This window comes from Melospiza melodia, chromosome 9 (assembly GCF_035770615.1).
Source record: "Melospiza melodia melodia isolate bMelMel2 chromosome 9, bMelMel2.pri, whole genome shotgun sequence".
In the NCBI taxonomy this organism is placed as follows: domain Eukaryota; kingdom Metazoa; phylum Chordata; class Aves; order Passeriformes; family Passerellidae; genus Melospiza; species Melospiza melodia.
Genome location: NC_086202.1, coordinates 435,546 through 458,257, shown reverse-complemented (window position 1 = coordinate 458,257; position 22,712 = coordinate 435,546). Strand labels below are relative to the sequence as shown.

At 45.4% G+C, this 22,712-nt stretch overlaps 1 protein-coding gene across 3 annotated transcripts in view; it reads left to right on the top strand.

The window, feature by feature from the left end:
• INPP5A (inositol polyphosphate-5-phosphatase A) overlaps positions 1-22,712 on the top strand; it is a 181,365-nt gene that overhangs the window by 74,689 nt on the left and 83,964 nt on the right. For all 3 annotated transcript variants that reach the window (XM_063162928.1, XM_063162929.1, XM_063162930.1), the window contains exons 5-6: positions 19,158-19,221; positions 21,813-21,916. In XM_063162928.1, the coding sequence (XP_063018998.1) occupies positions 19,158-19,221; positions 21,813-21,916 (168 nt within the window). The remainder of the gene's footprint in view (positions 1-19,157; positions 19,222-21,812; positions 21,917-22,712) is intronic.

The following is a 22,712-nucleotide window of genomic DNA, read 5'->3' as shown; positions in this document are numbered from 1 at the left end:
ACATGAATCTTTGGCCTACTGGAAAAAGGGAAATAATGGGGTTTGGGAAGCATTTGCAGGTTATTCATTCGCTGCCATGCACCAATTCTCCAGTGATTCATCCACCTCACCAACATTTATTTATCTAGCAAATTCAGGAGCTCTGACCTTTCTGCTAAGTACATTTAACATAAGACAGAGTGGAATATTTCAGGTGTAACTTTTTACAAATATTAGTTATTGTTTCTTATTTCTGACTAATATTAAACAGAGTTATTTAATCTGCCATCCATACTTGCACCCATTTGTGTGACTCATGATGAGCAGACCGACTTCATAAAGAGATCCAGGTATTGTGGGACTCGATGAGGTCCTCAAAGTCCTTGACCTCATTTAGTTACAGTCTGATTTTCTTCTTTGGCAAACCTGAATTAAAGTTAATTTACGGCAAGCTGACATGAGTTTACGTGGGTGATTATACAGCATATAATAGCAAAAATGATGACTAATCCTTGTAAAACCTCCAAACAGAAAATGTCACCACTCTGGTAGGGAGCATGTTTTAAAAGACCAGGCAGGTATATACGCAGTATTTTAGGCTAAAAACTTTATTTCAGTGATTTGGATTTGTCTACTAATTTATTGAAATGTTGCTAAGAAACAAGTATTTCTGTTTTGATAATTTACAGTTTAAAAATTCAAAACTAAATGTGAGTACTAAATTGCACAAAATCAATTTTGTGTTTTTATACATGGCAGCAATTTTTTTTTTCCCCGACCTGAGCTAGTAGGCTACTTTTCCTTATGCCTTACGTTTTATTTTTGTCAGGGAAAACCAGAAACAGTAGTGTAACCAGACAGGGTACCGTGTGAGTCAGGGTGTACTTCCAGTCATTGCAATTCAAAATCAAGAGTCTTCTTTCTGAAAATGGACATTTTTCTTACTTAGGAGAACAGCAGGGCCAGATTACCCCATTGAGTGCAGGGTTTTTTTAAATTTGGTAAATATGTGAGTTCCCAAGGAAGCCTATTGAAGCCAATAGCATCCGTGCACTTGTTAGTGTGGCTTCCTTAGGAGGTCACTTCTCTTGCGTGTAACCAAGGGACTGGTCCTTAAAAGTGAGGAAGGTGATGCCATGTAGGAAGTTGAATTTTCTTATGGCTTACATTTTTTGCTTTCACTGGAAAATGCTTTGAATGAAACTGTAATCTGTTGCTAGTCAGAAAAAGGGTTCTGAAACACATAGCAATGATTTGTGCTTATTTTTTTGTCGGAAAGGATGTTTTGGTTGGGATTTGGGGGAAGACCTTTGGTTTGGGTTTTTTTTTTAATTACAGACTTGGGAACATACTTGGTTGCTGTCGGTTCTCTGTGGGTGTGGCTGATTGTGTAGGTGTAGTAGTTTTTGCTTTACCATGTTCCCGTTTCCCTTGGATGCTGCAGTGCAAGTGAGGGGATGTGCAGGCACAGAGCTGCCCCGGCACGAGCGGCCCGGCGCTCGCTCCCTCCAGGGCGCCTGCAGGAGCTCCCTGCAAGAGCTCCCTGCCGGGCGTGTGTCCGTCTGTCTGCACGTCCGAGTGTCCGTGTGTCCGTCTGTCTGCACGTCCGAGTGTCTGTGTGTCCGTCTGTCTGCACGTCCCTGTGTCTGTGTGTCCGTCTGTCTGCACGTCCGAGTGTCCGTGTGTCCGTCTGTCTGCACGTCCGAGTGTCCGTGTGTCCGTCTGTCTGCACGTCCCTGTGTCCGTGTGTCCGTCTGTCTGCACGTCCGAGTGTCTGTGTGTCCGTCTGTCTGCACGTCCCTGTGTCTGTGTGTCCGTCTGTCTGCACGTCCGAGTGTCCGTGTGTCCGTCTGTCTGCACGTCCCTGTGTCTGTGTGTCCGTCTGTCTGCACGTCCGAGTGTCCACGTGTCCGTCTGTCTGCACGTCCCTGTGTCCGTGTGTCCGTCTGTCTGCACGTCCGAGTGTCCGTGTGTCCGTCTGTCTGCACGTCCCTGTGTCTGTGTGTCCGTCTGTCTGCACGTCCGAGTGTCCACGTGTCCGTCTGTCTGCACGTCCCTGTGTCTGTGTGTCCGTCTGTCTGCACGTCCGAGTGTCCACGTGTCCGTCTGTCTGCACGTCCGAGTGTCCGCGTGTGCGTCTGTCTGCACGTCCGAGTGTCCGTGTGTCCGTCTGTCTGCACGTCCGAGTGTCTGTGTGTCCGTCTGTCTGCACGTCCGAGTGTCCACGTGTCCGTCTGTCTGCACGTCCGAGTGTCTGTGTGTCCGTCTGTCTGCACGTCCGAGTGTCCACGTGTCCGTCTGTCTGCACGTCCGAGTGTCCACATGTCTGTGTGTCTGCATGTCCCTGTGTCTGTGTGCCTGTGTCTGAATGTCTGTATGTCCCTGTCCACGTGTATGTGTCCGCGTGTCTGTGTGTCCATGTCTGTGTGTCTGAATGTCCCTGTGTCTGAGTGTCCGCATGTCCTCATGTCCCGTGTCTTCATGTCCCGTGTCTGAATGTCCCTGTGTCTGTGTCCCTATGTCCAAGTGTCTGTGGGTCTGACTGCCCTCATGTCTGTCTGTGTGTCCTCATGTCTGTGTGTCCATGTGTCCTCATGTCCGTGTGTCCCATGTCCGTGTGTCCCGTGTCCCGTGTTCGTGTGTCCCGTGTCCATGTGTCCCGTGTCTGTGTGTCCCATATCCCGTGTCCGTGTGTCCGGTGGCGCTGCCGGGGCGCGTGTCCGTGCGTCCCGCGTCCGTGTGTCCCGTGTCCGCGTGTCCCGTGTCCGTGTGTCCAGTGGCGCTGCTGGGGCGTGTGTCCATGTGTCCCGTGTCCGTGTGTCCCGTGTCGCGTGTCCCATGTCCGTGTGTCCAGTGGCGCTGCTGGGGCGTGTGTCCATGTGTCCCGTGTCCGTGTGTCCCGTGTCCCATGTCCCGTGTCCATGTGTCCCGTGTCCCGTGTCCCGTGTCCGCGTGTCCGTGTGTCCCGTGTCCGTGTGTCCGGGTGGCTCGGCGGGGCCGGTGCTCCCGTCCTGGCGGGCCCAGTCCGTGTGCAGCTGTGTGCAGGCTAACGTATCGCTGCAGACACTGGTATAGACATCTGAAATGCAATTAAATGGCAGGAATGCTCTATTTGTCTAAACAAGACAAAGCATGGAATGGGTTCATTTGACTTGAAACATGTAATTAGCATAACCCTTCTGGATGCTTGTTTTATCATTTGCAATATAGTAAATGATTGATTATTGTACTGTACCTTTTGAATGTCATTAACAGAATTGTTTTGTCCACTTGATTAATATGTTGCCTCAACCTCAGAATAATCAGATTAAACTAGGTTGCCTCGTTCCTTCTGACTTGGAACATTCCTATTTCCATGAACCATCTTCTCACAAAGGTCCCGTGTAGATTGGTGCATTTTGTTAATTCCAATGTTTCAGGATATATCCAGCTGGGAATCTCTCCTGATGTATGGAATGGGTGTTGCTATAAAATGTATTTTATAAGTTAGCTAACTACTATCTTCTAAGCTCAGACAGTGGAGGGAGGCTGGAATTGGGTGTTTTCACTATAGTTCCTGTAACAAATCAAACATCTGGGGTCCATACATATCTTTCACATCAAGGATCTCCAGTTTTGAATGTGTGAGCCATAAGGCATTAATGGTTTGGTTTATTTTTTGTCAAATTTTCTAAACTAAACCAAATTGCACAAAAGCCTGAGCCTTGTTCTTTGCAAGAGTCAGTATTATAGGTTTTCAGTTGTGTGCTAAATCACATTTGTGATCTGTAAACTGTTGGCTGCATTAAATTGCTGACATCCCAGCAGCTGAACAGCTTTTGCTGCAGTGATATTATCTGACCTCAGATTAAGGAATGCTTCTTTTCATTGAACACATGTATAATAACCTATTTAGGCACGAAGGCTGTTTGTCAGCTCTTAGTCCTAGATCCAGAAGATGTGGAAGTGTTTGAGGACGGGGCCGGTTGGTGCCCAGCAGAGGCCGGGCTGTGGCAGAGCCTCGTGCCCTGGCACCGGTGCTGGCAGAGCCTGCTGGGGCCTGGGCACAGCCAGGGGCACCCTGGGCCCGGCGGTGGCCGCGGTGTGCACTGCACGCACACTTCGTGCTCACACGTGTGTGCATGAGGACATGTAAAACACATGAATGTTTCAATGCCTTGACAACAAAATGTGAATGAAGCACAAACTTATGCTCCGGGATTAAGATTTAAGTTTCTGTCTATCTGGGTCAATGTTTGAGGTTACTAAGTGTTTGAGTCATTGAACTTTAAGACTGCATTCATCACAGCTTCCTAGACTAATATAAATTTCTTCCCATTAAGTCAATAAGCGTGGTTACATCAGACAGCAGTTCTGTCTAGAAACTAAGATTAATGTCCATCATAAAAGTGACATGAAGAGACAACTTGCTTGATTTATTTAGACTATTTTTATCTTCCCAGTTTTAAAATAAAATTCAAGTTATTACTTCTATTTATATAGAGGTTTTCTTTCTCACTCCCACTTTTACTGAAACATTCCTTTCAGATGGTGGCTGCTTCATCATCCAGGTGTGAGCCTGTAGGACAAGAAGCCCTTCTTGTGGGTGTGCTGACAGCAAAACTGGCTAATATCTTGCACTCCTTCGGAAGAGCCCCCTTTTTTTTTTTTTGTTAGGCCTTTTAATTCATCTGTTTTCTGTAAGAAAGCATATTCCAGTTTAAAAGTAGGAATTTGTTTCCATTCAGTTGTGTTCAGATCGGTGTGTAAAAGCACAGTAATCCTGGCAGTGCAGCAGCACAGGGTGGCTCCTGAGCCCAGCTGTGGTTCCAGGCTGGCGGAGCACGTGCCTCCCTCTGCAGGGTTTCCAGAGCTGTTGGCATCATCCTGAGCAGGAGCAGATCTGCAGGTAATGCCCTTGCAAACTGTGATAAAGTCAGGCCTCAGCTGCAGGTTTGGAGGCTTGCAGCCCGCAGCACCAGAGCTCCCTTTTCTCAACGTCCATGTGAGCAAAAAGCGCGTTACAGAGCCGTGAGCCTTATTTGTACAGTGAGCTTCCTGTTATTGATGGATCGGCTTCACAAAGTATGTTACAATGCTGTTCTTGAAATGCTTAAAATATATTTTCTTTACTGTTTTCTAGCTCAAAGCTAGAAAACAATGGCAATATGGTGATACTAGCAAGGCCAAAAACAGACAAGCAAAAACCTTGAGCAAGGCAGTGGTGGCAGGACTAGTAAATGAAATAATCTTAATTCACTTTTCATATGGCCTGTAGAGCGCTTTGGTTTTGTTTTTCTTTTTGAATTTATTTTTTAGAAGTCAGGAATGCACATTGAAATGCTGCTTTTGTAAGCTGGGCCCCCACCTGAAGCTGGTAAAAAGCCTTTGGGCACAGTTGTATTGTTTCTAGTTCAACACCTTGAATTCACTTGTTGCAGTTCAACAGCTGAAGTTTATCTGAGACTTCCAAAGGTAAAGCATTAATGGAAATGATGAATTACACTTCCAAGCAAAACATGGCAAGCATTTCTAGCAGGTTCTTCCTAAACTGTAAATGACGTTTGGTTTGTGAAATGAGCTTGTGCACCGGGGAGAGTGGCACCCTTCCAAGTTCCCCACCTTGAAGCTGGATTTCTGCTTCAGGATAAATCTGAGCTGGCATGCCTGGGCAGCTGGCAGACTGCATGGGCACTTCCATCCTAGTGGCCTGTTAATCTCCAGGCTCTCAGCAGGACAAGCAGATCAGGAAGAGTGAGCTAGCATTTGCTTTCTGCTCACTGTTCATTGATGTCTGTGGTACAGGGACAGCCTCACACAATGAGTTCCGTGCACATTACAAGTGTCCTGCCTGCAGCCGCAGAATCGCTGGGGCTACTTTTCCTAGCATGATGTAGGGTTTTTTTGGGGATTTCCAAAGTGAGAAGATGCCTTTGCTGGGGAGCCAGGCTTTGCTTGTTCCTGCTTCTCACAGCTGGTGCTCTGGGGCTTGTCAGACCTTCCCCCAGAGGAGCAAGGAGCAGGCAGTGGAAACAGGTCATACAAGCCTTCCATTCAGACTTTGTAGGATGTTGAGGCAAAAGAGCATTAAGGAGTCCTGTTTGATGTATTAGACGTGAGTCAGAGAGTGACAGTTTGTTTTTGAGCAATTTGGTTGGATTGCCAATTTTCAGAGAATAATCTTCTTGTCTGCCATCAGAGCAGTGGAACCTACCTGTCTGTAACAAACTTCAAGGGAGTGTGCTAAATGCCCTCTAATTGTAATTATTCAAGAATGAGTTTGTTTAAAGTATTACTATCTTAAAGCATTACACCACATAAACTGGGTATTTGTTCGAGTTGAGATGCAGGCACGGCTGGCTTGGGGTGCACAAGGCACGTCAGCTTTGCTTTGAGCTTTAAATCCGGGCTCTGCTCTGCCCAGGAGTTTGCAGTGGTGGTCCCAGCAGTTCCTCTAATGCTAAAAATCACAGCTCAGGCAAAGTACTTATGAATGTACAAAATGTACAGTATTATTGAAATTTTAAAAATCAATTAAAGCTTTTTTGTAATTGCCCACAGATATTGCATGCTCTGGTTGAATGGCAGTAGGTAATTTGTAAACTGGTTAGGTTCATTGTTGGCCATCTCTTAGAATTGATTGTCCTTTAATTAACTTATCTCTATCATGCATGTAATGTGATTCCCAATAAAAATTACAGAATTTTAATTGAAATTGAAAAGTTCTGAAAGGTAGAAATATAAATAATATATGTTATATATGTACATACTCCAACTTGCATGGACATTCTGAAGAGACTTTAATAACAAGGCAGGTTTTCCATGTGATTTAATTACCAATAGACTTAACTGAGTATTTAGATTAGAAGAGTATAATCTGGTTTATTTAATAAAGAAAGGCTTTACATCTTTATGTCCTTATTGATTTGCCAATACCATTTAATGAGTGTCAGTTCACAAAAGTTACATTAGTTGAAATACATCTTTGGGTTTGTTCCATGTAGTTTTATTTAGGAAATGCAGCCACTTGAAGAAAATGCTGAGCATAATTTAAAGTTAATTACAATAAAATATTACTCTGAAGTGTACATGAAGAAATGCAAAATGGCAGCATGCATTCAATTATTCTGCATAATCCAGTTATTCTGTATAATTCCAGGAAAATTAATTTCTTTTCAGTAATCCTGGTATTTTCTTATGTTTGCTAAACCAAACATGCTGCACACATTCATTTATGCTTTTATTTTTTAGTTTACATACACTGAAATTTTTTTTCAGATTGTTCATAACTCAGTTTTTAGTATTTTTACTGAACCGTGACAGAGTAAGCTTGAATTGTTCTACTATTGGTGCTTTGGTTTATATTGCTATTCCTTTATGGAATCAGTGCAGTAACTGGTACGAAGGGCACAAGGGCTTAAAATATCTAATCACATAAATCACATTGCTCTTCATTTCAGTGAAGTGAAGCCTGTCAAGAAATACCAGGTTTGGCTCCTTGTTAGCAATAATAATAATAATAATAATAATAATAATAATAATAATAATAATAATGATTTTTAAAGCATATAATCTGCATCTTTGTCTCTAGCTGAACTGGCAGCATACAGAGCAGGGCAGTACAGTCACTGGGTCAGTTTTGTTTGCTCAGTCAGTCCAGTGACATGTGCAAAGTTTAACACAAAGTCTCTGTATTAGCAGCGTCAAGTAAAAGACAAAAGCTGGGAGAGAGACTTTCCAATTTTTACTGTCAAATATTTTGTATTAAATTGGAAAAAGTTAGTAGAGACTGCTTTTCAAATATGGGCAATTCTCGTTGTATTTGTCACTCAGTATGTAACGATGGTGACACAAGTAGGCACTGAAAGCCTGAGGTTTTGATAGCGTTGTGTAGTGCTTTGGTGGTGTTTGGTAGTGTTTGATAGTGTTTTGGTAGTGTTTGGTGGTGTTTTGTAGTGTTTGATAGTGTTTTGGTGGTGTTTGGTGGTGTTTGGTGCTGTTTGGTGGTTTTTTGATGGTGTTTGGTGGTGTTTTCAGAGGTTTCACACTTCTGCACGCTGCACAGAGGGCTGAGAAGGCAGGTGTGGGGAGGGGTTCCCAAGGGCTTACAAGCACAGCCCCTGGCATGCCCTGTGCTGGGGCACTCCAGGCTTCCCCGTGTGTGTCAGGTCCCTGTGCCACTGTCCCCAGCTCGAGTCTGCAGGAGCTGTGGGTGCTGTGCACACCTGAGCCAGCACATCCTGAGCCTGGCTGGGGCTGGGGCTGGGGCTGGAGATGGGGCTGGCCTTGAGGGACTGTGCAGAGACAGCCTCTGGCATGGCTGTGTCACCATAGACAGCCTCTGTGTCACCATGGACGGCCTCTGGCATGGCTGTGCCACCAGGGACAGCCTCTGTGTCACCATGGACAGCCTCTGGCATGGCTGTGCCACCATGGACAGTCTCTGGCATGGCTGTGCCACCAGGGCCACGCAGCCAGCCCCAGCTCGGGCTCAGCCCTGCAGCAGAGCCAGCCCTGTGCTGCTGGCGGGCACTCCCAGCTCCAGCCCTGGCACCTGGGCAGTGCCAGGTGGGATCACGGGATCCCACAACAGTCTGTGTTGGAAAGGTCCTGTTCCAGCCCCCTGGCACAGACAGGCTAGTGCAGGCTGCCCAGGGAAGGACTGAGCTGGGGAGGACTGGGTCTCCAAGGGCCTCAGCCTTGGAAGGCACCTTCGTTCTGGGTACAGAAAAGGGTGTACTGAAACAGGACCTTGTGCAGGGCAGTGTGCTGAGGGGTTCGACTTGACCTCATGGTCGAGTGGAATAATAACCATTGTGGAATCCTAAGCCACACACTGCTGTGTGTACATGCCGCAAACCATGCACAGAAATAGTAGAGAGTAGAAGAAGTGGTAACCTTGTGGTTATTTTTTCTCACATGGCATGTAGCCTTTTGCTGGGTTCTGGCTTTGGCTCATGATGGTCAGCGCTGTCCCCAGCAGCGTTCCTGCACAGCAAGCTTGCTGCTGTAGGCGCTGGATTTGCAGCTGTGTTACGCTCCTGGCTGCGTGGCTGCCCAGGAGGACTGTTGCAGGAGTACCAGGTCAGGGTAGCTAAGCCAAAGGCACCAGAGGGGCACAGCTGAAATTATTAATGATCTCAGTTTCTCCAGCAGATTGCCATAGCGCTGTGTTTTCCTTCTTCATCTGTGCAAGAATGAGAAACAATGATTTCAGTGTCCTCAAGGTTGATGCCCTTGCAAGAAGCTCTTCTGCTACTCAAATCTCTGACCCTCTTTTGAGGCTGCCTTGTTCTTCTGCAGTTCATCTTTGTTATGTTAATTTAAAAATTTAACAGGTTTATTAATCCTGCAGAATTTATTATAGTCAAACATGAGATATTATTAAGTTGCTATTGTACAGAGCATTTACCTTTGCTGTTGGAATGACTTGTCCTCTGCATTGGCAGACACAGAAACATTCATTTTGTTTCCTAATTAGGAGAGCTGCAATCAGGAACCATGACAGGGTTCAGCTCCTCGGTGTACAGCATGCCAGGTTCCATAGTGCAGGCTTTATAAAATTCTCTTTAATTCAAGAACAGAATATCATTAACTTTGTAAGTGGATGAATACAATGGACAAGCAATTTAATTAACTTCTAACATTGGATGTTGGACAGGAGACAAAATGAAATTATGCACATATTTCTTATGCAGGCAGTCAACCTTGAAAGGGGCTTGATTGTGATGGGTCAGACAAGGGGACAGCTTTGTCCAATTATTTGATGTTTAGTCCTAGAATATGAAATTTGAAATTTGGTACTTTGTAAATCAATCATCTCTTATTTTGAAGCAGCTACAAAGGTTCTCTGAGATACAAAACAACCACCAGTGACCGTGACACGCTAAATACAACCTTTTACCACATGGTACTTTCCTATTTGTACGTGACCTCTATAATGCTAAATGAAATGGGCATTAATGCCTCCTCATCAAATTGAATTTGTCATCTTGAGTGTATTATGTAAGAACATATCAATGAAATGCTGTATTGATTTAAAGTTCTCAAAATTAAAATTATTTAGCATCAACTCAATGTAGTAGGAGTCCCACAGCTTACCAGTTTCCCCCATAATAATGTGCCTTTTTTTTACTAGAGGAAAGCTGTGGTGAAGTGTTGAGCATCCATCCGTCAGTGTTCCCATGTGCTCGGAATCCGTGCGGGCTGGGTCCGTGCCGCGGCACTGCTGAGGGCACGCCCTGTCCGTGTGGCAGTGCCAGCGCCGTCCCTCCTGCCAATGCTGCTCCTCCTGCCAGCTGGCCCTGCCTGCAGAAATAAACGAGAAACAGCTACAATACCCGTGAAAAATAATATTCTGCACTTGCACGTTACCTTCTGCAACCGGAGATTCAGGCTCCGTTTCTTGAAATTCAACAAGTGTTGCCACTATCCACATGATAAATCTGGATATTTGGATAATTTTTTGAGCTTGTCAAGAATTTTTAACTTCCTAGGGAATAGTTTTGGTTCTCCATAAGATTCAACACTGAAATAACTGTGAGCATTTACCTGGGTATCTTTTGAGGAGAATTGTTGCTTATCCTCTGCTGTGCTTACAGTTAGAAATTAGACTTTCTTTCTGTCCCTTCCCACGCTGATGAATATTCTGAGCATGGCAGGGGTCTGGTGCTGGCTCTGAAGCCCTCAGGGCATCCTGGGCAGAGGTTTTGTCTCTCTGGCACACTCAGCCCCCGTGCAGCGGCCGGGCCGCATGCACAGCATGCACAGCATGCAGAGCATGCAGAGCAGGGCCCTGGGCTGCTGGGCAGAGGTTTTGTTTTGTCTCTCTGGCACACTCAGCCCCCGTGCAGCAGCCGGGCCGCATGCAGAGCATGCAGAGCATGCAGAGCATGCAGAGCACAGCCCTGGGCTGCGGCTCTGATCCTGTATTCCTGCAGCTCCCCCTGCACTGGGGCTCCGCCAGGCTGGGAGCCTCTTATCCTGATTGGGGCCTCCAGAGTGCTTGAGTAATAGAAATATTAAATAACAACGTGATTAATGACTTTGTGAAGGCTCTACTTTGCCTTCAGGAATATTGATAAGTGGCGCTTTTTATAAGCGCTCAGCACACATACACTTCCTTTAGCTTGGGTTGGTTCCTTGGGCTGGCACTAATCTCGGTTTTCAGAAAAGAACCTCTGTCTGATATTTTTTTAATTTAATTGATTTGTAATTAAAATATTAAATCTTTTTGTGAAATATGTCAGTATCAAAAGTGACATTAAATAATCTTTGTCCATGCATTAGGTTGCATATAGGTTATTCATTTACTCACTGGACATGTTTATATAAAGCTCAGGGGTTTTGTATGTTAATTTTTCTCTTCTTAAATTAACTGGTCCCAATAATGTTTTTAAATTGAGTATGACTTTTCATTTGCTGTAACAAAATTATTAAGGGAAGGTAATAGAGGTGGATTATGTTAGCTGAAGATCCCTCATTTTTCTGTTAGTCTTCAGAATAGGAAAATTAAAACTCCTGGGGCTAAGTTTTTGTTCCAGAAAATGTGCCATGCTGGTTGCTGTTAGCAGAGGCCTCTCTGATATCTGTAATGATCAGGACTGCAAGCAAGTTCTTTTTTATGTTGATCTCTTGATTAAGCATTTAAATGACTTTGGATTTAAGTATCTTAGAATTTTTAGAATAGTTACTCCAATCTGTGGTGTAGACAAGTCTCAACCTTGAATTAAATCTAAATGGATAAACCCATCTGAATATACCAAAATCTTGTGAAAGAGACTAGAAATAAACAGTACAAGATATAAGGCTATGTATGAACACTTACGGATCAGTTCTTTCCTCAATTACATTTAATTTGACTATTATAAAACCAAACCAAAAAAATTAGAATTTTTTTTCGTTATTTGTATTTATTTAGTGGTAAATTTGTTGCGACTATCCCTCTTGTTAGTTCCACTGTTATTGGCCTCACACTTGCAAGGGCTGCTGTGAAGAAAAGCAGGAGGAGTGAGGAAGCAGTGCTAGATGTTGCAGGTATGTGTGCTGATGCCCAACGACCGCACAGCAAAATTGAGGCATTCCAATGAGTCAGGGAGGGCTGGAAACCACAGTGGGCGTTGTGGCAGCTCCCTGAAGCTGGGAGCACGGGCAGTGAGAGGAGATTCACCTGGCACAGGGCACGCCGAGGTGGAATTGCCAGCCTCGTGCAGATGTGCAGCTCGACGAGCCGGTCTGAAAAATGGGCAGATCCATTAAATAAATGGGTATAAATAAATTAGAATTCTTTAAGGCGCAAGAACTTCTAAAGACAAAACCAGTATGTGGCAATTATTTTAGAAATGCAGAAGGATATTTGGCAGTATGGATCTAGTACAATTATAGTCAAGAAATTCCCAGGATTTAGGGACTCCTAGAGCTGGACACCCTTTTTATCCCTACCAGCTGCATGTGCTGCTTCTGGAATCTAATACTCCAGCAAAATTGTCTTAACTGGGAAGTGGGCACTGGAGACACTGCTAAAGTACAGCTGCAGGTGGCTTCTTCACAACATGGGTATTGCAAATAAAATAAATGTATTATTTATTTATGGACACTGTATGTTTAGATTATGATGCATAATATTGGTTTAGGCTTTATGGAGTAAGAGAATCTGCAGTGCCAGTCCTGCCACTGGTTTTATTCCTTCTGAGTGGACAGTTCCATTTGGTTTAATGGAAATATCACGTTTAACTGAACAGGTGTTTTGAATACAGCCCAAGGTCTGTTTCAAGAGAGTTTTTAATGTTTGTCAGTGAGTATTTGGAGCCCACTCACTGTGACACTTTATTAAAGGTGTAATTATTCACAGGCTGTTGAAATGCAGCTGATAGCTGTGTTTGCAGTGCAGAGCTGCAGGAGTGGGGTGTAATTGTTTGGAATGGTCGGATCGGGCTCCGTCTGTCTGCGCTTCAGGTGGAGCAGGGCTGTTCAGGCAGCCTCAATGGCACTTTAATTGTATGTGCTTTAGCTGATAACTCTAATTCAGGAAATGATAGATTGCTGGACACCTAATTTGTTTGCAAATAAGAAGTGATAGAGTATTTTATAATGACTTGATCAGTGTACCCAGCCTGGTTTTTTAACCTTGAATGGGTATTAGACGGTTGGTGTTAATTTGGCTGTAGTGGATTGAGTGTGCACAGAACCACAGACAAAAACTGCACCATCCCTCGTGTGTACTTCGTCATCCACTGTTCAGGTGTGCTGGATCCAGCCTGTACCACAGCCTGCCCTTCCTTTGTTTTTGGGAAAGTGGCAGTTGTATCAAAACGACATTTTATGGCAAACTAAGGGCAGGTGTTTTTACAAAGTGTTTCCAAGCTGCCACAAAAACCCAAGGTAGCCATGGCCTGTTTTGGAGCAGAATTGGGTTGGTGTTGCTGTGGCTGTGCCCTCTCGGGGTACCTGCAGACCAGGTGCCCGTCGGCTGAGGCCGTGCCCAGGTGCCCCCAGTCCCCGGGAAGGGAGGCAGGGCCGGGCCTGGGGCCGGGGAGCGCCCGCAGCCCGGGCAGGGCAGGCAGCCCCGAGCCCCCCTTTCTCCCCTGCAGGATTTTCTGTCTGAGTCTCTGGACGGCGCTGTGCCAGGGGTGAGCCCAGACCGGGAGTGACGTTGCTGTCAGCCTGTCTGGGGTGGCAGCCCCACCAGTGAGAGTGGCCGCGCACAGACTCCATCTCGCTAATGGGAAACCGATGCCTGCGCTTCATGTTCGGGTTTATAAACATGTGAAATACTTTTTTAATTGTTGGTAGCAAAGCAGGCACACGATCAATAGAGTCAGGCGTGCCAAACTCACTGTTGACATTCAGCAGAGCCAAAAAGGCTGGTAGGAGATAAGGGCTTCCTGTCAGCAGTGCTCGCGCTAATTCATATTCAGACATTGTCATGTTCCATGATAAATGAATTCCTTGAACTATATTGATATAGGAGGTTAAACATTGAAAAAGTTGGGCTGAACTTTGACTTTAAATATTCATTGAAGCTAATTATGGATTTTATGACTACATGAATTACAGTTTTTGTGTCATCATTGGCAATTTATTTTAAATATATTTAAAGCAATCTTTATATATTAACTGTCACATTTAGTGAGGTAATGCAGTAAATGTTTACTCTGTACAGTAATTAGACTTTTATTCATCTATTTCCTTTTTGCATTAAATATCCACAGTTGAAATGGTCGACTTTAAAAACAAATTATGCCAATTAACTGTTTAAAAAAACCCTATAGCTATTAAAATCTTCAAATTTTTGTGGCAAAATTCCTGTATAATTAAAGGAATAGTGCTTTTAATAATGCTGAATGTGTAATCCATCAGAACCAATTGTTTCTCTTGCCATCAGCACTAGTTTTCCCAGATGAGTCTTTCTGTATGGATTAATGAAAGAAATCTCTAATACCATAATGAGTATCATTCTAGAACCTAATTAAATGCAGTAAATGTTCAGCTTCAGTGTGCTAACAGGGAGAAGATGCCTGTTTTTTTCTCCACGATACTTTTCTGGGGAGATGTGAAGCTCTTGTAATGAATGTGCTCACCTTAGATTCAGTGTGCTCTGTGTCCCCAGCTGCAGTACAGGTGTGCACGCAGGTGTGGTAGGAATGGTCAGGTACTTCTGTCAGTCCGGAAAAAGCATTCTCTTAACAGCAGCATTGCCTGAGATAAAATGTCTGGCCTTTCCCTGAGTCCTGAGCGTTTCCATGAGGGCCATTCTCACAAAAGCCAGGATGTGTTTGCCTGTGTACTCTGCAGTTGGTGACCGTGATATCGAAAGAGGTCCTGGGAGTTTACAAAGGAAATTTTCCCTGCTGTGCCTACAGGATCTTGGGTGCTGCTCTGACTGATTTTAGGGCTGTTAAAGCCAAGCTGTTGGTTGTAGTGAACAGGGGACAGCAGAAGAATCAGTTCTACTGTCTTGTGTGTTTCTTAAGAACTTGGCCAAGCTACAAATGAGTATTCATGACTGTGCCACCTGACCTTCTGTTTTGGCCCTGAGTTACTGGTGGTGAATGGGTGGTACTCCCTCATGGCCACGGGTGTTGCTCTCCAGTGCCCATGTACCTCTGGGTGTAACTGGGCACCTCAGACTGTGATGAAGTCCTTTCTGTCTTGTCAGCTCCTGACTTTATTAGTAAGGTATAAATCAAGGATTCATATAATCATGGTTTGGGTTGGAAGGGAGCTCAAATCCCACCCAGTGCCACCCCAGCCCCAATGTCCAGCCTGGCCTTGGGCACTGCCCACCCTGCCAGGGAAGGATTCCTTCCCAGTTCAGCTGGCTGGTCAGTCCTGGCAATGACATGTGCAGTCCCTGTATCTCTGCGGCCAGCAGGCTGGGCTGGTCTAGAAGCTTCTGGTGGTACTGAGTACCATGACCTTGATATGGTTGCAGACCCATGGGCTGCCAGGTTGGCCTGATGAGCTGGGGACTTTCTGATCTGAGCCTAACTGTGAGCCACCCCTTCATTGCTCTGCCCTAAGGCTGCTGAAGTAGAATTCACAACTGGTCTGTGTTTGCAGACTGCTTGGAAAATCAAGCAGAGAACCTGTGGCTGCTGCCTGCACTCCATGCCAGTGAGACACGTGGTGAGCAGAGCGTGTGCCATCCCCTGGGCCAGCCTTGGGGCTGCAGGGTCACCTGTCCGTTCAGGTGAGAGGTGCTGGGCTGTGTCTGAGCCCTGAGCTCAGGAGCTGGGCTGCTCAGGGTGAGGCAGCACGGGGGCACAGCTGCAGGGTCACCTGTCCGTTCAGGTGAGCGGTGCTGGGGATGACCACAGGCTGAGCTGCTCAGGGTGGTGCAGCAGGGGGGCGCAGCTGCAGGGTCACCTGTCCGTTCAGGTGAGCGGTGCTGGGGATGGGCTGCAGGCTGGGCTGCTCAGGGTGAGGCAGCACGGGGGCACAGCTGCAGGGTCACCTGTCCGTTCAGGTGAGCGGTGCCTCAGGTGTGTCTGAGCCCTGAGCTCAGGAGCTGGGCTGCTCAGGGTGAGGCAGCACGGGGGCACAGCTGCAGGGTCACCTGTGTGTTCAGGTGAGCGGTGCTGGGGATGACCACAGGCTGGGCTGCTCAGGGTGGTGCAGCAGGGGGGCACAGCTGCAGGAGGTGGGTGGATCAGCCTCAGTGGCCCCTGGTGTCGTGGTCGGGTTTCTGCTCTAGAGAGGCTGCTGTGGGGAGGGCTGCCGTGTTCCTGGCTCTGCTGTGTGCTCTGGGGCAGCCGCTGATGTCCCTGCCAGTGAGGGACAGTGCACAGCGTGGCCACTGAGCTTCCATTTCAGTACAAGCTCCTATTTGCAGGTGGTGTGGAATTTCTGCTGACTGCAGAGGTCATCCATCTCAGCAACCTTTCAAATGGAACAAATAATAGCTTTCTTTCTTTATCTTTGAGATATTTAAAAGTTAAGATGTTTGGGTGGTTTATAATCTTTAATGTGTTCCTGTGTTGTATCACTTAGATATTTTATGTGCTGCTGCACATAAAATACTTTATGCACCAGGTCTGCTTTTTCCAAAGGATACTGACATTGTAAATAAGAAAATAAAGCAAAGCTCTTCAACTTTAAATTAATCTCATTTAACTTTATTGTTAAACTGACATTTTATGAGAAATAAATGGAATTAACATAATCGCCTCAACAAAAGGGCCTAAGCAGTAGGCCCTGGAAAGTTTTTTTAATATATTTCATTGTGTTAGGGCACAGAATTATAAGTGCACTCCATCATTTGCGCAAGTTCACATTTATGTACCTAAGCCTGATTAAGTCTATAATAATGCGGAAAATAGTGATAGCTGTAATTTCCATTCCATGATAGGTTTGATTCTTTTTAGTGGGGTGTTTGGAATTGCACAGTCCAAGCCAGTCTGAATGTTAGTGGTATCAGCTCCTGAAACTTGACAGAGTTACTTCATCACTGTCACAGATTCATTGTACACAAGTAGTTGATACTCAGTCCACAAGTGTAGACTATCAAACTAAACTTCTGCGGCATAAGTCTTAAAAAGTAATTTTTAAAAATGAGATTAAAACTGTACAAAGTCAAGCAATGAACAAATTGTGACACTCAGAAATGAAGTTGTGGCTTAAGCATGAGTGGCAGTACTGTTTTTAATAGAGTTATGACACCCTAAGTGAAATGGGCTTTAGAGCATCTGGTTTTTTCTTGCTTTACTTCTTGTTATGCTACATGGAGAAGCTTTGGAGTTCACAGTCCTGTCACCTAGATTTAAATGGTCACCTGTTTTTAGTATTATTCATACCTGACTTGGATTGGTCACTATTTCCAATTGCTTTTTTTCGCTCAGTCATAAATTTCCATCTCAGCTGAGGCGTGGTGAGTTCCAATGCAGATGAAGGGAGAAGGTTGCCAAGAGGGTGGTCAGACACAGGAGCAGCAGCTCAGGGGGGCAGGCAGGAGCTCTCGCCTCAGCAGTGCCCTGGGCAGCCACACTGAGACCCCAGAGCTCCTTCTCAGCAGGGCCCTGCTGTCCCGCATTGTGGGGAAAGGAAAGCTCACTGCAAAACATCACTCAGGTGTTACAGCTGGGCTGGATTGCCATGTGTAACTGACATAGCCTAGGATTTCCCATTCCAGGATCCCTTTTTCATTTGCTTTTAAGTTTTTCAGACAGGATGCATTTGGGATGGTACTTCCCAGATGCTTGCCAAGTGTCCTTTCTTTTTCTTCTGGAGGCCATGTAAGAAAAAAAGCTTTATCCTTATACTGAGTTCTTAAAGAGTATTATTATATAGTAAATGTTACCTTTATATATGTCAGATTTTGCCCTACGCATTGAAGAAAGAGGTGGGCCAGAAGGGAATATCAGGTGGCAGTGTGTTTGTCTTGTATGAGGATTTATTTTCTCCTGGCAATGCGTCCTTGTTGCAGCACACTTCACCTTGAGTCCTTCGCAGGGATGTCTCCTGCAGTTCCTTGTTCACCTCCTCTGTGTTATAAAAAAGACACCCAAAGGCCTGAAGGAACCTGCCTGGGTCGCAGGGACGTGCACTCATCAGTTAAACATGTGGCACTGCTTTCTGTTGGGTGGACTAATATGTCAAGGAGATGGGCAGCACCTCGTGCTTGTGCTTTTGACAAATCAGCCCGTGTCCAATCTCTGGATGTGCAGCATCTCATAAATAATGCAGCAGTCACCGGACCAAGCATTGCTGTGCTGGGAGGGGCTTTGTTGTTGGACAGGAAAGGATGCAATGAAACTAAATCATTCTTTATTCTTCTTAGTAAGAGTTTATCCAGTAACAGGCTGGGGTTTTTTCAGTTTCTTTTGGGTGCGTCAGATGTATCTAAAGGCTCATCAAGTTGTCCTTTTATTTTTTTTTTTGTTGTTTTGTTTTGTTTTAAATATTCCAACATAAAATCTATTTGCTCTGGTTTGGTTTTTTTTCTTACTTGATTTTCATTTGCTCTCTTCTAATATGTAATTTTCCTCTCTTTACCTGGGGAAAAGCAGTAAATGGCATGTCTGTGGAGAAGTCACAGCAAGCAGCGAGCGCAGGGTCCCTGTGTGTCACCATGGCACAGCTCCATGGCACCAGGGGGAACTGTGAGCCCCCCGGGTGGGTGGGCAGCCCTGGGCAAGGGGCACGTGGAGAGGGGCTGGTGCAGGAAGGCAAAGGGGGGCTGTCCCTCTTGGGGAATTACCGAAGTTTCAGGGTAGGGAAAACCACATCAGGCTGAGAGGTCGTGGAGCCTCTTCTGCAGAGGCTTTAGCTGCAAGTTAGAAAACTTCAAAATTGCCCTTGTTTCCTGTACCACTTGCTCTAGAAGCTTTGGTTTTGCTTTGAAAGTGAAGAAGAAATGGTCAGGTTTTTATAACAGAATTGAGGGTCTGTTTTGGGGGCTCAGAAAGGCATCTGTCTGTGTCACCTGTCACATCCATCTGTCTGGTGCTTCAGTGCACGCCTGGCAGTGCCCTTACCACAGTCAGTGGTCATCTTTATACTGACTAAAGAAATCTCAGAGAACCAACAAAAGAAATTAAATTTTTTATAGATCTTAGAAAGTGTAAACATTGGTTTATTTATTAGTATTTAATTTCTTGACTTTGGGTTTTTTTGTGGTTGTAAAACCTGATGCTCTTTTGAGTTTTGTTAGCCAAAGTACATATTATTATAATTCCATGTTTATTGGTTTTTTTTTACAGGCTCTAGGAAGTTTTTACTTTCTTCATGAATCTTTGAAAAACATCTACCAGTTTGATTTTAAAGGTAAGCAAAGGCATTAAATGTTTTTAATGGTTAGTTGGCTTTATACATCAAGGCAGCTTTTCCATGCTTTTTCTGATGGTGGTACCTAGCAATGTTTTCGTGTCATGCAGGCTCCTGTAAAATGCAGGCAGGTCCCTTGGTGACAGGTGTTGCTTTTCTTACCTTTTACAGACCTTTTAGAAGGAGTCAATGGACCAGCCACAGGCTGCAAGCCAGAGCATTAGTCATTCCCATGCACCTTTAGGTCCATAGTGATCCCTGAGGATTTCAGAACTCTGAATGGCCACAAGGTTCTTCCATGTAGGTCAGATACAGGACCGAGACCTTAACTGTCCAACAGTGATGGCCATTTTGCAAAGCAGCTGAGGTAGATTTAGGGCTTAAATTACTTGGGAGCAGAGCAGGTCAATAGGAGGGTGGCACTGTTTAACCCACAATGATCCTTCAGGTTGGAGGTCTTGTTGTGCCTCACAAGTTTCAAAGTATAGCTGGGCTATATACGTTAAATATTAGAAATAACATAGAAAATTATTGAATGCTTCCTGAGGTGAATATAGAAAAGATTATATAGAATTTATGTTATTTCAGTTGAGAACTGTATCTATTTAATACAAAAATATCCTGAGCTTCATTTAGCTTACTGAGCTGACTCACATTAATACCATGTCTAGCGTCCCATTAATGTGAGACACTGTTGAAATGGTAGTGACTATGGACTGAGCTAATTGGCATCATTATGCATGGCAAAACCATAGCAGAGCCAACTTGCCAATGTGAACCATGCTCATAGAGATGGGTTTGGCCCAAACATCATTTAGAAGGAAAAGACTCTGAATAAAAATCAAGGAAATGGGTGAATGAGTGTTGTAAGTCACACTCTGTTCTTGTCATAGCAGAATCCGTCTCCCAGCATGGGGTTTGTAAAATATCACCCCAAAGGCTCCCATCTTTCAGGGGAAATGTAAAACTTGCCTCTTCTCTCATGACTATTGACATTTTCACAGTGTATTAAGCTCTTAAATCAGAAGAAAAATCCAGATGGATACAAACATTCTATGCACGAAAATCATTATGAAATTCTGGTTCTACTCAAAAGCGTGCAAAAAATAGGTGCTTATACACAATTCAGTATTCCTGGAACATCACTGTTGCTTTTCAAAATTCACTGCACAGTTGGATGTGACTGAATACAGACTGGAAAAAAAGATTGTTGCTGTTTTTCAGATCTCAGGAAGACATATCTCCATTCTGAAAAAGGAATAGTTTTCTCTTGCAACCTCACGTATTATATGCCATAGTGTAGGTCTGTTGAGCTGTTTTCACAGTGATCAGAAGCCCAAAAATTTGCTTGCAATTCAAACTAGTGCCAAGCTGACCGTTCTGAAGGGATGTCCTCTAAGAGAGGGGGTTTAGGCCCGTTCCAGTTGGCCCCCTGTATTTAGAGAAGGAACCCTGCTCTCAGGTGTGCAGTCAGCAGTGGAGTGGAGCTGCTGTTGGTGCAGCCAGGCCGTGCTGTGCATGTGCCCTGCATGCTCTGCTCTCAGTCCTGTCACAATGAGCCTCTGGTGCCTCCCTGTGCCAGCTGCTGCCTGCCTGTGCAGTTCTCCCAGCAGATGCCTTCAGTCCTTGCTCTTCTGCCAGGTCTTTTCTGTAACTCAGCAGGCTTCAGGATCTCTTTGCTGACTCTGTTAAACTTGCTGAAAGAGTCACATCCATCCACAGCCTACTTAGAATGATGCCAGATCAGTTTATCAGGATATTTGTTCAGTTGTCCCATGGGAGCCAGGCCTCAGAGGGGTTGGCACATAAAGAATAATACTTTTTTTTCCCCAAAGACATTGGGCTGCATTACAGTAAATGCTTCCTCAGATATCCAGTAGGACTGAACAGTTTAGGAAACTTGATAATATTGGGAGTTTTTCTCTTACACATTGCCGGCTGAAGGTGACTCCAGTGTTGTAGGTCCAGGATAATGGCAGGTGAACATTAGCTGCCCGAGCTCCTGTGGCAGAGGAGTTAAACTAAGGCAGGTTCTCACCTTAGATGTGCATTGTTCTCATCAGGTGAGAAACCAAGTATAAAGTGGATCAAGAAGAAGAACCTCTCATTCATGAGCTGAGTAGATCCATAGGAGTCTGTGTTGTTTCTGTCTATGATGAAATTAGAGACTTTGGAAAGTGATGTGCACCACCACTGAGTCTCTTGTACTAGTCCAGCACCCATTCCAGCTGTAAAAATCCATGCTCGTGTGCTGATGGCCACAAAGGGTTGATCAGATGGAGCCCGGGGGCTGCAGGGTCTCAGAGCAGCTGAGATGGGATTTGAGTGCAAGGGTGTGCAGAGATCAGGCTCACGATTAGAGTTCCAACACTTCATGGGGCTCTGGGTAGTAGAAATGACAACATCACAACTGTGCAACTTCAGCTGTGTCTGATATAAACAGGGGTGTTTGTTTTCCCCTAGAACAGTTCAGTGCTTGCACACTTTTTGTAAGATCCTGTTGATTTGCCAGCTGTTTTTCCAATAAGTGTGAGAAGATGCTCATAATGTTGAAGTTATGTGTGTTAATTTTGGTTTCTCTCTCTTCCTAGCTAAGAAGTATAAAAAGGTTACTGGGAAAGAAATCTACTCTGACACTTTAGAAAGCACACCCATGCTGGAAAAAGAGAAGTTTCCACAGGATTATTTCCCTGAGGTATGTACAGAACTGTGAAGTATTCCCAAATACCAGGTTTGATTCTGATTTCCTCTGACTACTCTTGAGCAGCTCCTCTCAGTGATAAGGGTGGAATGGGATCTTGGAATTTTGTCTGTCTGTTTCTTGACACCAGTAATACATGTTTTAAGTCATGGCATGATGTACCAAAATCCAGTGAGAGGTCCTTGTGAAGGATGAGGACAGTGATGCAGAGACTGGTTTGTGCAGTAAGCCCAGGCACTGTGGCAGCGTGGCACTGTGGCAATGTGGCACTGTGGCAGTGTGGCAGCATGGCACTGTGGCAGCGTGGCACTGTGGCAGCATGGCACTGTGGCAATGTGTCAGCGTGGCACCGTGGCACTGTGGCAGCGTGGCGCTGTGGCAGCGTGGCACTGTGGCACTGTGGCAGTGTGGCAGCATGGCACTGTGGCAATGTGTCAGCGTGGCACTGTGGCAGCATGGCAGTGTGGCAGCGTGGCAGTGTGGCACTGTGGCAGTGTGGCACTGTGGCAGTGTGGCACTGTGGCAGCGTGGCAGTGTGGCACTGTGGCAGCATGGCACTGTGGCACTGTGGCACTGTGGCACTGTGGCAGCATGGCACTGTGGCACTGTGGCAGTGTGGCAGCATGGCACTGTGACAGCGTGGCACTGTGGCAGCATGGCACTGTGGCACTGTGGCAGTGTGGCACTGTGGCAGCGTGACAGCATGGCACTGTGGCAGTGTGGCACTGTGACAGCCTGGCAGCGTGACAGCGTGACAGCATGGCACTGTGGCACTGTGGTAGCGTGGCAC